At 43.0% G+C, this 14,534-nt stretch overlaps 1 protein-coding gene across 3 annotated transcripts in view; it reads right to left on the bottom strand.

Moving 5' to 3' along the window:
* Positions 1–8,889: 8,889 nt before the first annotated feature.
* Positions 8,890–14,534, bottom strand: part of LOC104830736 (putative RNA-binding protein Luc7-like 2) — a 29,472-nt gene continuing 23,827 nt past the window's right edge. For 2 of the 3 annotated variants that reach the window (XM_010565854.1, XM_010565856.1), the window contains 3 exons: positions 14,157–14,186; positions 13,048–13,242; positions 8,890–9,817 (listed from right to left, as the gene is read on the bottom strand). In XM_010565854.1, coding sequence (XP_010564156.1) covers positions 9,625–9,817; positions 13,048–13,242; positions 14,157–14,186 — 418 coding nt within the window. In that variant the 3' untranslated portion in view covers positions 8,890–9,624. Of the gene's footprint in view, positions 9,818–11,931; positions 12,653–13,047; positions 13,243–14,156; positions 14,187–14,534 lie in introns of those variants that run through there. The other variant, XM_010565855.1, reaches the window with a different exon arrangement.

Genomic DNA, 14,534 nt, shown 5'->3' with positions numbered 1-14,534 from the left:
TAGGCTGACAGGGGCCTGACAACACTGGCCAATGGTTTAAAGCTCTTGTGTTTCCTGCTCCTGTGATGGAGAGAGGCATAGCAAAAGTAAAGCATGTGGGACTGTCGTGGTTTAACCCCAGCCAGCAACTAAGCACCACGCAGCCGCTCACTCACTCCCCGCCCCAAAACTAGGACAGAAACAAACCAAACTCAGGCTTAAGTAAAGCGGGAGTTACTTTTTAAATCCATTTACAAAGGGGGGGCACATAAAAATTTAAGAATTTGTGTGATGTGAGTGGTTTAGGAGTACATGGCCCTTTTTTTGTTTGTTTATCTGAAATTTCAAAGGACAGCAGGAAACCTTCCCAAGAGAGCATAGATTAGACGACATCTTGAGACTGAGGATACCTGAGCTGAGTTCCCAGTTTTCCAGTAGCCTCACTCCACAATCCTGCCTGACTTCCCTTGTACCTCACTATGCCTCGGCAAAACAGCAACATTCACATACTTGGGAGGCAAACCGAACACACTCTTTACTTACCAAACTGGTAAATACAGGGTACTATACATACTGTATGCATTCTTAGGGATAACTTTGATCCTGTGAAGAGAAACCTAAAGGAAACATCATACCTAAAGGTAGCAGGAAGAGATTTCCCGTGGAGCACCACCAGTGAGTGGGACCAAAGTCCTCACACCAAGCTTCATGGTTTTCTTACAGCTGTGGGACAACAGGAAGGTCTCGGTGAGAGAACAAACCTGTGACGTAGCACGGGTAGTATTACAAGTGCCTGTGACAGGTTAAATCAGCTAAGTGCCGTGGAGTTGTCTTTGTGTCTGACCTAAACCAGAACAGTGCAAATGTATGGAAAATATTGAGAAAGGGGAAAAGGAGTGAGAGGGAGCTCATGGAGGAAGTTTATCCCTTCGGCTAGTAAAATCAAAGTGCTTTGCCAGTCATGTTGCTGGAGAAAAAAAGCATCCCCACAAGCAAAACTTGACCTTGTAGAAACAACCAAACGCTTTCCTGATTCAAAATATTACCTAAATACTGTAAAAACACATAAGTACTTAAATTCAGTTCATCAACTTCATTGAGTGAACTCAGACCTTCCAATGGGGGCAGATTTGGGAAAGAACAAGGAATAGACAATAAATAAAGGATCACAGGCAAAGAGATGAGAGAAATTTAACTTGAAAAACTTCAGTCACTGTGCTGACAAAGGAGAAACTTACCCAGAGGAAGGTGTATTTGCAAGGAATCCCTGCGCAAATACAAATCAATGTTGCGGTAAAATCCAAGAGTCCGGTGGTGCGCGACAGCATCACCAAATCACTCTGAGACAAGCGCTACGAACATAACCAAGGCAATTTGAAATGACATGGAGTGTTTTACAGAAGTAGTTAACCTAGCTGTTGAGTCATTTAGGCCTAATAATTTTCTTGCTAGAGAGTCTGAGCCAAGCAGCCTTCCTGCCCCTGCCTGGAGCACGGGCAGTAGAGAGGCTCAGCGAGGTGAGCAAGGAGGGGGAGGTTGTCTTGGATACCCTGGGGGCTGCCCAGAGATGGGACTAGAGACCTTGCAGAGGATTTGGGGAAGCTTCTAGGAAATCCTTCTAGCAGGGCCCAGAGGAAAGCCCTCCCTTGCATCCACTCTTCCTGCTGGAAGGCCGTTTGCATTACTGGTGGTTGAAGTGAAGGGCTGCTTGAGCTCCTTTGCTGTAGAGCTGTGGGCATAGGTATGGATATATCCCCCAGAGGTGTGGCTTTACACTGAAAAAATAGGGGCCTCTTCTAGATGCTGTTTAAAACACCTGGTGATGGGTCAAAGGTGGCGAGGGTACAGCTCAGACAGGAACATGGTGGGAACAGCAATGTTTCTACCCCATGCTCAGTGCCAGGGCAATCACTTCTGTTAGAGCTGGAGGGGAGCAGGGGAGCCCCATTAGACCTTCAATTCACCTTCCTGCTTAAACAGAAGGTACCACAAGGCTTGTAATGGCACAATGCGTGATGAGAAAGGACTGCTGCCTATGGAAGATCATACTGAGATATGACAAATGAATTGTAACATCTGAATCGGCACTAGGAGCCAGCGGTCCCTGGAAGAACAGAACAGCCACTGAATTCAAATACCCATCTGTCAGGCATGGCACTCGGGCATCTCATAAAAGCACAGGTGTGACTCATGCTGCAAACCAAACCAAAAAAACCCCCAGACCTATTCTAAACTTAGTTTTCAACATTGCAAAATCTTTTTTTTCTTCTTTCATTACAATAGCTTGGTTTAGGAAAAGGGGATGTTAGAGAAGATGCCTTTTTTTCTTTACCTTTGCTAAAGCTAATACTGAGATAATGAATATTTGTAATTAGAATATCACTGAGGCTCAGTTAACCTTATATGCCATACCAGAGCATTTTTGGCTTATGCAGTGAGGTAGGTTAGAGCCAGTTCAGGGCATGGTTATAGTGGTCAGATTGCACATGGTCAGTATCAAACAAGCCTGAGGCACACAGGAGTGATCTTTTTCTGGTGTGAGCCAGCTGCATCCTAGACTGAATCATTTGCTTACTCAGTGGACAGTAGAAATGGCAGTCCTGTTGTACTGCAAGAATATTTTGTATGGTTGCTTTGGAGAGCCCAGGCTTCTGCTTCTGCCATCCCTGGAAGCACTTCACCAGGAGGAAGCACCACTGTGGTGTCTCTCTCTCACGCAACAACATGGTACTTCATCCCCCCCCCGCCCTGCACAACTCCATGGGAGCAGACAAATCAGGCGCATGCTGCTGGTGACAGGGGTGCTGCTTATCTCGATCCAGCCTCCCCAGGCTGTCCACCAAGGACACTCAGCAGCCACTGACCACTGCCATCAGGCAGAGCAGGCTGATCCTGACATGGCGCTGAGACTTCCCATTAGCACGAGCAACCAGCAGGGCTTTGTACAGGGTTACAAGCAGAGTCAGAGTTTTAGGACAAGAAAGAACATTGGAGCTGACATCTGCATTATGGTCCTACCGACCATCAAGGCAGCAGTTGCTGTAGCCTGTTGGAAATCAGCAGTTCTTTACTCCCATTGCTCTGTTGCAAACCAGTTTGAGCTCAGGAAGATGGCAGCAATTTGAACAGTTACAGTAGTTCAATGCAAAGTCCCCAACCCACTTATCACCTTCTAGTGATGGATACACAGAGGCTCGAGCAGGCCTTTGATGCTGGCGATGCCTGACGGACAGTGCTGTGAAAGTTGCCTTCTTTGCAGCCTCTCTGAGCCAGCACCAGGAACGATTTCTAACCTGTGTGCTCCTAACTGAGCATCAGCATCAATACAGTCAGCTTTTGTCAGCTCATTTCAGCCTGAGAAAGGGCTGTACAGCCACGGCAGTTCCTGCTATCCTTCAGGCCCTTTTTGACCTTGCCCGTGTCCAGCCCTCCTTTGTTGCTAGCTAATCCTGATTCCCCGCTGGTGCATTTCTCAGGACACTGCTTGCTTGCAGTGCTCTGCACAGCACCACTGGGGAAGCAATTTGGGACTGCAGTTTCCCCAGCAACAGGAGGTGAAAAGCCAGAGCCAGGAGAGACAAGTCAGGAGAGAGTTTTCTAATCGTCTGCTGACTGTTGATTATGTTGTCGTGGTTTCAGCTGGGATAGAGTTAACTGTCTTCCTAGTAGCTGGTACAGTGCTGTTTTGAGTTCAGTATGTGAAGAATGTTGATAACACTGATGTTTTCAGTTGTTGCTCAGTAGTGTTTAGGCTATAGTCAAGGATTTTTCAGCTTCTCATGCCCAGCCAGTGAGAAAGCTGGAGGGGCACAAGAAGCTGGCACAGGACACAGCCAGGGCACCTGACCCAAACTGGCCAACGGTGTATTCCATACCATGGGACATCCCATCTAGTATAGGAACTGGGAAGTGGGGGCGGGGAATCGCCGCTTAGGGACTGGCGGGGTGTTGGTCGGCAGGTGCTGAGCAATTGCCCTGCGCATCATTTGTACATTCCAATCCTTTTATTACTACTGTTGTCATTTTATTAGTGTTATCATTATCATTAATAGTTTCTTCTTTTCTGTTCTATTAAACCGTTCTTATCTCAACCCAGGAGTTTTACTTCTTTTTCCCGATTTTCTCCCCCATCCCACTGGATGGGGGGGGAGTGAGTGAGCAGCTGCATGGTGCTTAGTTGCTGGCTGGGGTTAAACCACGACGTATGTGCCTACAGAAAGGAAAGCAGGGATAAAGAGGAGAGCCTGGGCTAGAAACAAACATTTCTTCCTCTCTTCCCTTATATTTCCAGCTGCTGATACAATTCCTGCCCAACAGTCCGCTGCTTCCCAGTTTTGCAGGCTGCAGTGAAAGACGGATATCAGGTCTTACTGAGAAGAATTAAAGAATTGCATCAGCAGTAACAGTGCAAGAATTTATGAAGCAGCAAATAGAAAAAAAACGATCAAAGCAAAAAGACAAAAAGCAAGAACCATACAGGACTGAATGAAGATTGAATTAACACTTTTTATAAGCCACTGCATCAGGAGAAACTAACCTCTATTGTTTGCTGAACGGAGGACAACCATACTGAGGAAGGTGGCACGAGAAATATGGCATGAACAATAGTAAACCCGGGGGTTTATCAGGTGCTGCAGACCCTTACACAACACCCTGCACACTGCCGTCACCTCTGGTGCGCAGCTCATTCTGCATTTATACTGTTTAATGCTGACTGCATCTGCAATCTGCTTGAATCAGTAACAGCCCTGGAGGAGGCAGCACACGCATCTCACCGAGTCATCTTCAGCACCACAGGAGGTTCTTCTTGTGATACTGTGTTCCTATAGCTAAAATAATTCGTTCAGATGTACCCACCCATGCCCTTAGGATCTTGCATCGGCCCCAGGTGTCTTTAAGACAAGTTGCTACCATTCTCCCTTCAGCTAAATACATAATCCCTGCCCCAAGGCTATTTCGAGTTTGCACAATCATCCATTCGCATTGGTTTAGGGAGTTGGTTCTCCTATTTTCTCCTGCTGCCCTGGGGGCAGGATGGAAGGTGCCTCAAAGGCACTAACTGGTGCAAGATAGGTTGGACAGATAGATGGGCTCCAGGGCCAGGGTTTGCATTATAGCAACAGGAGGATAAATCCCAGATTCCCCACCTGATGAAAGAGGCAAGATGGACTGACAGGAACAGCCGCCTCCACCAGCTTCAGTGGCGAGCTTGACGGGTAATGCGATACGGCTGCATAAGGCCAAGCACCTCTTTGCTTGGAAATGTCACTGTTCTACTCTATGGTTCCTCCTGCTCCAACAGGAAAAGCAACTCTCATACATTCAGGAGAGGACCTCAATGTGCCATCCTCCAGCTGCTTACCGTCTTAACATTCTTCTGTTTTACGCTCCCCTGACTACTCCAGAGTGAGAGCTTTCCGAGATACAGGAATAACGCTTGCAGGTTCACTGCATTTCAAACACTTCAAATAAATGAAATGATCTACTCCTTGTCCTCAATTTGTACACCTGCAGTCTGATAAAAATTGCTATGGAGCTACAACTGCATTAGCAAAATTTCAAAGGAGAGATGCTCGGCTACAGCATCCTTCGGTTCCCTCAAGGAGCCCATTCCCTTCCCAGGCTGCAGTAAGCCTCCTTATAGCAAACGCAAGGTATTTTCCTCAAATAGTAATGGCCTCAAGTACTCGCAGATCTCAGGCCCTCTCAAGGACCTGCAGACCTGCGAGATCTCTTAGTGAAGGAACAGCAGCAGCAGGACAGATCACTACACAGATTACTGCACTGCAGCACCCCCCAGGGATTTCCTGGGGGTCTAGCAGGCCGCCTCCAGCTCTGTCAACCTCGTAAGAATCTATGGCTAAACAAGCAACTGAAGGCAGAAGAGCTGGGCAAACAGGCTCAGTGTAGGAAGTCTTAACTATAGAGTGACAGATGATACTTAGTGTGACATGAAGCTATTGCATCCATGCCTGTAGGATGTATTTGATCTGGGTTAGTGGGTTGAGTGGCTTGACTTTCTGAATGATCTCACCATTGTATTTCTGATCTAGTTCTAGACCAGAAGTCAGATTTAACAATTGCTGAACCGTTTACTGAAGACAGGGAAATTAAAGACCACAAGTAACGAAGCCTGAACTATTTGATTGGTGTCAAAAGCTCTTTCCCTTATATGATGCAGCAGAGGTGGATAGAGAGTTATTTCCCCCAGATCCCTTTCATAATCATTTTGACGATGCAAACTAATGTCAGTCAATACCACTCTTCAGCTGTCCAGGAGGAAAGATACAGGTGATGAATACCACGGTTTCAGCCTGCTGGAAACTGAGGTAGCTTAGTTCTGATGGAAGGGCACAGCTAATAGAGCAGTCTCCCTTGCTGATAGACGTTCCAGATCTCTTGCTTCAGAAGCATGTTTCACCAGTCACCTTAATTCAGTTCTCTTCCTAACTGCACTCCCATCCTCATTTTGGACATGAGGCACGTACATCCGCATGTAATTCAGATTATTTTATCAGGAAACCAGAGGTAACACTTAGCTTCTCGCTGTTTAACACTGGTCCGACACTTGGATACTACGAAGCTCGCTGCCCCACAAAAACGTACAAACAAGCGAAGGCCCAAATCCAATCACCCTTTCATAAGTAAATTGAAGCCATTTGTAAAATCAATGGCATATTATCCAGAATTTGCTAGTAAGGAGTCTAAGCAGTCTTTTCATCACAGTATGCAAATTCCCCCACCCCCACCCCCTTTCTACAATACACTAGTTGTAGTTGCTGGCACAGGGGGAGACAGGTCCTCAGTATTTCTGGAATATTTTTAATTCCAGAAAGGAATTCCAAATGAGTTAGCTATCCACTCATTGGCAATTCTGCTCTGCAAGATGTATCTAAAAATGACTGTTCACCTTTTGTCACACCACTAGAATTCCATTAACAAAGGTGTGACAACAGATGTTACAAGCACTTACACAGCATGCTCATATCAGAGGGACAAACACTGGTAACTCACATTCATCACACAGCTGGGCCATGCAGGAACTCATAAAACATTCCCAGGGAAGAAACTCATGTTCATATTTCAAATGGGTAAATATAAAGTGTGAAGTAGTTAGCCATCATTATTACAGTATTTCTTTAGGAGCTTAAAATGACATGAATTCAAAGTGGAGCTTATGTGCCATGCCAGGCACAAGTGCTTGCTGAGTTGTAAAGCTCCTGTTTTAGTTTTCACTGCCAGCCAAAATACTGCTGAATTACCTACTGCATTAGAATTATCACCCATGTGTTCTGACCATACTGAAGAAGCTAGAGAAAAGACACCGAGGAAAAACGCAGAGAGTGAATGTGTAGTGATATTATACACCCATGATTAGTGGGCCTACAGAAGCACTTGGACTAGGAAGATACAGGAGAAAGTCTGCAGAACCTGCTGAAAATGCCAGTAAATCGTTACAAACACTGCTCTTAAGCATTGTTAAGTAACTCAGTGGTGCTACCTCAAGGAGGAGAACTTACCAATCTCTAAATTCTTCTGTGTGCAAGTAGGGCATATCTGAGTAATTTATACGCCCCAAAGCACTTGCAATCCACAGAATCGACAGCAACCCCTTTATGCTTTGTCAGCAACACAGACAGTGGGATTGAGCGCGCCTTCAGCAAGTTTGCTGATGACAAGGGAAGGGATGCCATCCAGAGGGACCTTGACAGGCGGGCCCATGCTAACCTCATGAAGTTCAACAAGGCCAAGTGCAAGGTCCCGCACCTGGGTCAGGACAACAATCCCCAGCACAGATACAGGCTGGGGAATGACTGGACTGAGAGCAGCCCTGAGGAGAAGGATTTGGGCATGTTGGTTGATGAGAAGCTCAACATAACCCAGCAATGTGCGTCTGCAGCCCAGAAAGCCAACCGTATGCTGGACTGCATCAAAAGAAGTGTGACCAGCAGGTCGAGGGAGGTGATTCTGTCCCTCTACTCCGCTCTGGTGGGAGCCCACCTGCAGTACTGTGTTCAGCTCTGGGGTCCTCAGCATAAGACAGGCATGGACCTGTTGGAGTAAGTCCCGAAGAGGGCCACAAAGATGATCAGAGAGCTGAAGCACCTCTGCTGTGAAGACAGGCTGAGAGAGTTGAGGCTGTTCAGCCTCAAGAAAAGGCTCTAGGGAGACCTTATAGTGGCCTTCCAGTACCTAAAGGGGGCCTATAAGAAAGCTGGAGAGGGACTTTTTACAAGGGCATGTAGTGATAGGACAAAGGGTAATGGCTTCAAACTGAAAGAGGGCAGATTTAGATTAGACATAAAGAAGAAAGTCTTCACTGTGAGGGTGGTGAGACACTGGAAAAGGTTGCCCAGAGAGGCTGTGGATGCCCCATCCTCGGTGGTGTTCAAGGCCAGGTTGGATGGGGCTTTGAGAAACTTGGTCTAGCGGAAGGTGTCTCTGCCCATGGCAGGGGGGTTGGAACTACATGACCTTTAAAGATCCCTTCCAACCCAAACCATTCTATGATTCTATGCAAAGGCAGCTTGCACCTAAGTGGAATACTGCTTTTTGAAACCAAAGTAATTAAGAAGTTAGCGGCTGTGCCATGATCATTATGATTCCACATGGTTTTGCCTTTGAAGATCTTAGGATGGTCAGGATTGTAATCAGAAAGGCTGCATCTCCTAGAGCACATCTGTACATTAAAAACGCTAGTAATAAAATGTTAAGTTTTTAAATGACTGAACTGCTAAGTAACCACCTTAAGAGACCAGTATATCCTTGTTAAGTTATTGGACAATGGGGTTTCCTTTTTTATTTTATTTTATTTTTTGTTCTTAGTTTTTGTTTGTTGTTGCCGTTTTTTTGTTTGTTTTTAATACAATTAAGGATGTACCCCACAACAAAAAGCAGAAAGAGTCGTTATGGAAAAAAACAAATATATTGAACACATACCAATCAAATGGTACAGATATGGGACTGGCTTTGATTTCAAAATTTAAGTAGAAATAAAAAAGATGTAATGCAACAGCTGTTCAATTTCCAAGTCTAAATAGGCACTGTAAAAAGACATTTCCACTTTCTCCAGCACACATTCCTGTCTAAATGCTCCCACTGTAATCAACTCCTAGGTTCCCAAACAAAACAACAACAAAAAAATATCACTGGGAACATAACCTTAGAGTAAAAGTTAATATCCATCCACCCACCCTCTTACAAAAAAAGCAAACAAACAAAAAAAATCCCCCCAAATACAACCTTTCAATGCTGCTGTTCTGACTGGAGCAGAATTGGAGAATTTATAAAGGTTCAAAAGCACCCAAGGCAAGTAGTACAATATAATTTGTTCACTAACTTGTATTGGAAAGGAGATTAAAAACATTGAGATCTGCATCTTGGTACATAAAACTGTTGTCCTGAATAAAGAGAAATCTTTCAGAAAAGTTTTACAACTTGGTGGAAGCCCAGGACCCAGCTTTAGGCATCATTAACCGATGGGGTTTAATTCCGACTTGGTTATATCCACTTTTATATACTGTACATCTACCCTAGTTGGATCAGTGTCTGGAACTGCTCACTGGTGTCCCTTTGAACAACTGTAAACTAAACCATAGTATGCAACTCCATAGGAAGCTAGAGATTGGGTGAATATACAGCCAGTTATATCTCCCCTGCTTCACGCTCTTCTGAGCTCCTCGGGTCTTCTGATCGGCCATTAGCACTTTCGTAAGAACGTTTCTTGTCTTTGAAATCTCGCGGTGACCTCTCTCTTGAGCTTCTATCTTTATCACGAGATGTTCTATCACGATCTCTTGAACGTTCTTTGTCTCTGGAAGATCTTTCTTTTGAGGATCTGAAAAGTGCAGTAGATTTGAGAATTCAAGTTCGTCATCAATCTGTAGCTATCAAACAGCATTTTGATTTTATATTTTTCTTCTTTTTCCAAGCCAACTTTAGATTTATATAAATAGAAGTGTATGAGAACACATCAGAAATCATTCTACTCTTCTCCCTTCTCTACTTTCAATTTCCAAGGGCAAATATTGTTAGAGGCAGAATTTAATTTACATTTATTACAGAGCCCAAATTGAGGTCAATGTGCTTCACTGAATCTCTAATTTTCAATCTCTGCCCTAAAGCTTGCATTGACAGAAGTTTAAGTGAAATTTCTCATCTGTAGTTTCTATCTTGAGAAGAATGTCTAGCCTATTCTCAGACATATAAATTACAAACTTAAACATTTTTAAAAATGGGAGTTTGATTAAAAGCAGGGGGAAATTAACTTGCATAATTCTGGAATGAGGCTACTACATGACAAATATAAAACAAATCTGGAATCTGTGCTACAATTAGGTTTTGTTAGAAGAATTATCCCTTGTCTGATTTTGCAATGTTGGGGTGGTGGTGTTTCTAGATATTTTACTCTGATAATAGGCATTTCCAAAACCTTTACAATAGAGCCAGAAAAGAGCTGTTCTGTTAAACAATTCACAGTTTTAAATTAAATGAGCTACCTGTACTGAAAAAAACAACTGGCTTAGACATCCTCCTCTATATTCCCTCACAGAGTGCACCTAAGGTGCCACTGCTGCAGCTTTCAGCCATCTTTCTATTGCTTCTGGTGTCACACTCTGCTTTTCTGCAAGACTTTGGCAAAAGCATTCTGTTCCTCAGACCTGAATTTATTTGGTTATTCAAAACCAAAAGGCCAAGACTCCTTCCTGAAGAAGTTAACTTGCTGGAGTGTGTCTTTTATTTTCCAAAATACTCTTGGCCAGAATTCCTTGGACAACTGAATGTTTTAAGCTTAAAGAAGACAGTCTTGAATAAAAGTATTTCATATCAAGATTTTAATAATTAAAAAAAAAAAGACTTGGCAATGAGTACTTCCCTGGCCTAGAAAAAGAGTTCTTAGAAGACAGGGAAGTATAATACATTTGAGCCTGCAAGTTCAGGCTTATTTTGGATTCTGGCATCAACAGTTTTATGGCATTCAACAGAAAAACTTCTCCCACATTCATGTGAAAAGCAGCTCTAATGGCTAGAAGGGCACCTCTAAAAAGGAGGTATCCAGCCTGGCTGCAAGTTAAATAGCTATCCTGGCCCCAACTGCAGCAAGACCATAGCTCTAAGGATTCTTCAGTCTCTTGAAAACACAATAGACATGCTTCAAGAGCAAAAATTTTACTTAACCTCGGAGAAATAAGAGGTATGAGCTGCTAGTGATGGCACAGCAATTTTGTCCCTCAAGTTAACAGTAATGCAAAATTCTTACTTGTACCAAGGATTCTTCCACCACAGGTGTCTCATTCCTTCAGGGCAAGAACTGACATCAGGAGAAATAAATCTAGTACTGAATATCCTGAGGTTGAAATCTTGTGCCCTGAAGTATGTCATATTTTTTAACTCATTCACAGAAAATGAGGCTTGAAGGGCTTATCTTTTGATAGCATCCTTCAAAAGGACACTGACTTCATCTTCAAATCACCTTGTGCTTTTTCAATTCGCCTTTGGCAGCTGAGACTGACAGGTTTACTGTTATATGGATAGCACCAATGGTCCACACCATTTCCTTGTTCTTACATAGTTCTCTGCCAACATACAGAAGACAATGCATTATTTGCATTGTGCATATCATATTGGAGAGTTTAAACAACTATGATGAGAATCCCAGAACAATCAAATCAGTATAGTTTTCTCTGAAGGACTGAAATTGAGTCTTGCAAGTCTGGACTTCAAAGTTGAAGAATTAAAGGCAATTTGAGCATACGCTCTATACATTGGGTCATCCAAGTTAAAAAATGTGTCAATTCAAAGGAAAATGTCTATTTTAAGACTGAAAAACTACAGCTTTGAAGATTTGCTCATCTGCCATTGTGAACACCTTTAAGAAGCAGACTCTTTAGGATAACTGTGATGACAGGCTACTGCTGAGTCTGAAACGTTGACTTTAGGACACTAAAGAACACCCTGAAAGAATTTTAAATACCAGACACTACTGACTATATCAACTAGAGTGCTGGACGTCTAAGTTTCATCCATCTGCAACAAAAAGGAAACAAAAGACTTGGACCAACCCTGTCTTCTATGCTCTCTTACAGAGCACAATGGGACTACAGTCACCGACCCACTCCAGGGAGGAAAAAAAGCTCATTTTTAGGGCAAAGAGCCCATGAGATACTTGAACACTTCAATACAAATATGTATCTCCATCCTTGGTGATTTAACTCCTAAAATAATCCAAATTATAAACCCTGCATGTGCGGCCACTTCAAAATCAGATCTTTTCTCTCCTTGCAAGTCAACAGTCTGTTGGGGTTTTAAGAATGGGCACCCTGTCCATCCAGTGTACTGCACTCAAGTCTACACCACGGTGGCTGACCTATACAGGAAAGGAATTCTGGTTATGAGCAGACCTCCTTACCAGATGCCTCATTGTGCAATTCTACCACTCTTCTAAATTATGCTTACCTCGCTCGTCTAAAATAAGCCAGCAAATCCTCAGGAGCAGATAGCTGAGTCATTCAAAGGCAACAACCCCAGACTGCTCTCCGCAGTAATCCTTCAATGAGGGGTTGAGCCACTTCCCTTGCAAAGCATGTCTTCAGATGCAATGCAACAAGTTTATTTTCAGGCATATCTAAACTTGTTTTTATCTGGCGCAGTACACAACAGATGGGCTCCAGTGCTGGGAACAAGAGCCCAAGGTAAAAACCAAATGTATGACAGTAAGACTACTGCTGATATCCCTGGGTTCAAATGGAGATCAACCGTTTCACTTTCTACACTGCAGGAAGCTGGCAGTATTATCAACTTGACACCAATACCTTATATCACTAATCCAAAACTGAAATAATACATAACCCCATGATTTTTATTTAAAAAACAAAAACAAAACAAAAAAACCAAAACAAACCAACCACTATACTATGTCAAATCATAAATATGCTAAAGGTGTAACTGAAATCTGAGACAGTCTCAAAATGTGTTTGAATTATGAAGTGGTAAATGTAAACTTAATTTAGTATGAAAATTCTCATCATGCATCTAGGAAAAGCCACTTATTTCAAGGCCAACATGTACCTCTTTTTGGAGCTGCGTTCTCGGCTTCTCTCCCTGGAACTATGCCTGCTTCTATGATGGCTGCGACTCCGGCTGCGGCTGTTAGAGCGAGACCTGTGACGATGGCGCTTCTCACGGGATTTGGAGCGAGTTCTTCTCTTACGTTCCCGGGAGGCCGAGCGAGACCGATGTCTGCGGCGATCTCGGGACCTAGATCTAGGAACAGAAAGCACTTAAACCAGGCACTGCATTCACCTAGCTACTCTACCAGTGTACTGTGAATATCATACACTCTATGCATAAGCAAAGCTGTATAGAGAATGGTCTGCAGCGTTCAGAGCTACTGCATTGTCCTATCACAGGCAAACAGGGGAAAGAAACATTGGAAATCCTACAAACTCCTTTGTGACTAATGCAGACAATTTTACAGTTAATTCATGACTGTATGTATGTTTACAGCATAGCCAATTCCATCTTCTGAAGGGAATTAAAAATATGGAAAAAATAGACTTTTTAAAAGTTTAAAATCTTGTCTTTATCAGGCAAAGTTGTAGAACTTCGTGATGCAGTGACTGGGATCATACGTCAGAACCTACGTATTATGATGTTCTGAGAAAACAGGACTATATCCTTCCCCATAGCTACTACAATAAAACTAGTCTGGAAGGTTCTAAACACCATACAAATTTATAATTTTTTTTTTTATTTTTTTTTTTTAAAAATCACTTTGCAATAATACCTCACTGGTGACCTTCAACTGTGTAGGTTAGGAAGAAAACTTGTACTATTGATGGCTCATCTGTTGAGAGTTAACCCGGTGCTTAGAATTTTAACATCATTGGTTTTCACGAAAAGGTATTAACCACAAGCTTCTGTTTTGAAGAAAGAGCAATACTCTGTTTTAAGTGTTATTTGGGACAAAAAGTTGCATTGTAGTAGCCACAAAGTAGATGTACGTGTATAAAGTCAGTAGCATGGTGATAAAACCTGTATAAACAGAGATATGACTATGTAACAGAATACTGTAAAGATGGACATCTTAAACCAATAGTGCTAGACAAACTTATAATGTTCCAGCTTGTGAAAGGCTGGCTTCACTGATGGTATTCCTCATCTGCAGATGTACATACCTTTTGGTATGCTTGCTGTGGGATCTGGACCTGAAATAAATGGAAAATAGTAAATCAATTTTTCTTACACAATCTTAAATAGTAAATCAATTTTTCTTACACAATCTTATCAAATAAAGTACAATTTAGCAATAGTAAACCAGACTAGTTGACCTGTTATTGTATTTCTTATTTGTCCTGGTTTTGGCTGGGATAGAGTTAATTTTCTTCTTAGTAGCTGGTACAGTGTGTTTTTGATTTAGTGTGAGAATAATGTTGATAACACACTGATGTTTAGTTGTTGCTAAGCAGCGCTTATCCTAAGTCAAGGATTTTTCAGTTTCTCATACTCTGCCAGCAAGCAGGTGCAGAAGAAGCTGGGAGGGAACATGGCCAGGC

Source organism: Haliaeetus leucocephalus, unplaced genomic scaffold (assembly GCF_000737465.1).
Source record: "Haliaeetus leucocephalus isolate CR32 unplaced genomic scaffold, Haliaeetus_leucocephalus-4.0 Scaffold196, whole genome shotgun sequence".
Classification (NCBI taxonomy): Eukaryota; Metazoa; Chordata; class Aves; order Accipitriformes; family Accipitridae; genus Haliaeetus; species Haliaeetus leucocephalus.
The sequence above is the reverse complement of the archived record's forward strand: the minus strand, read 5'-3'. Positions and strand labels throughout refer to the sequence as shown.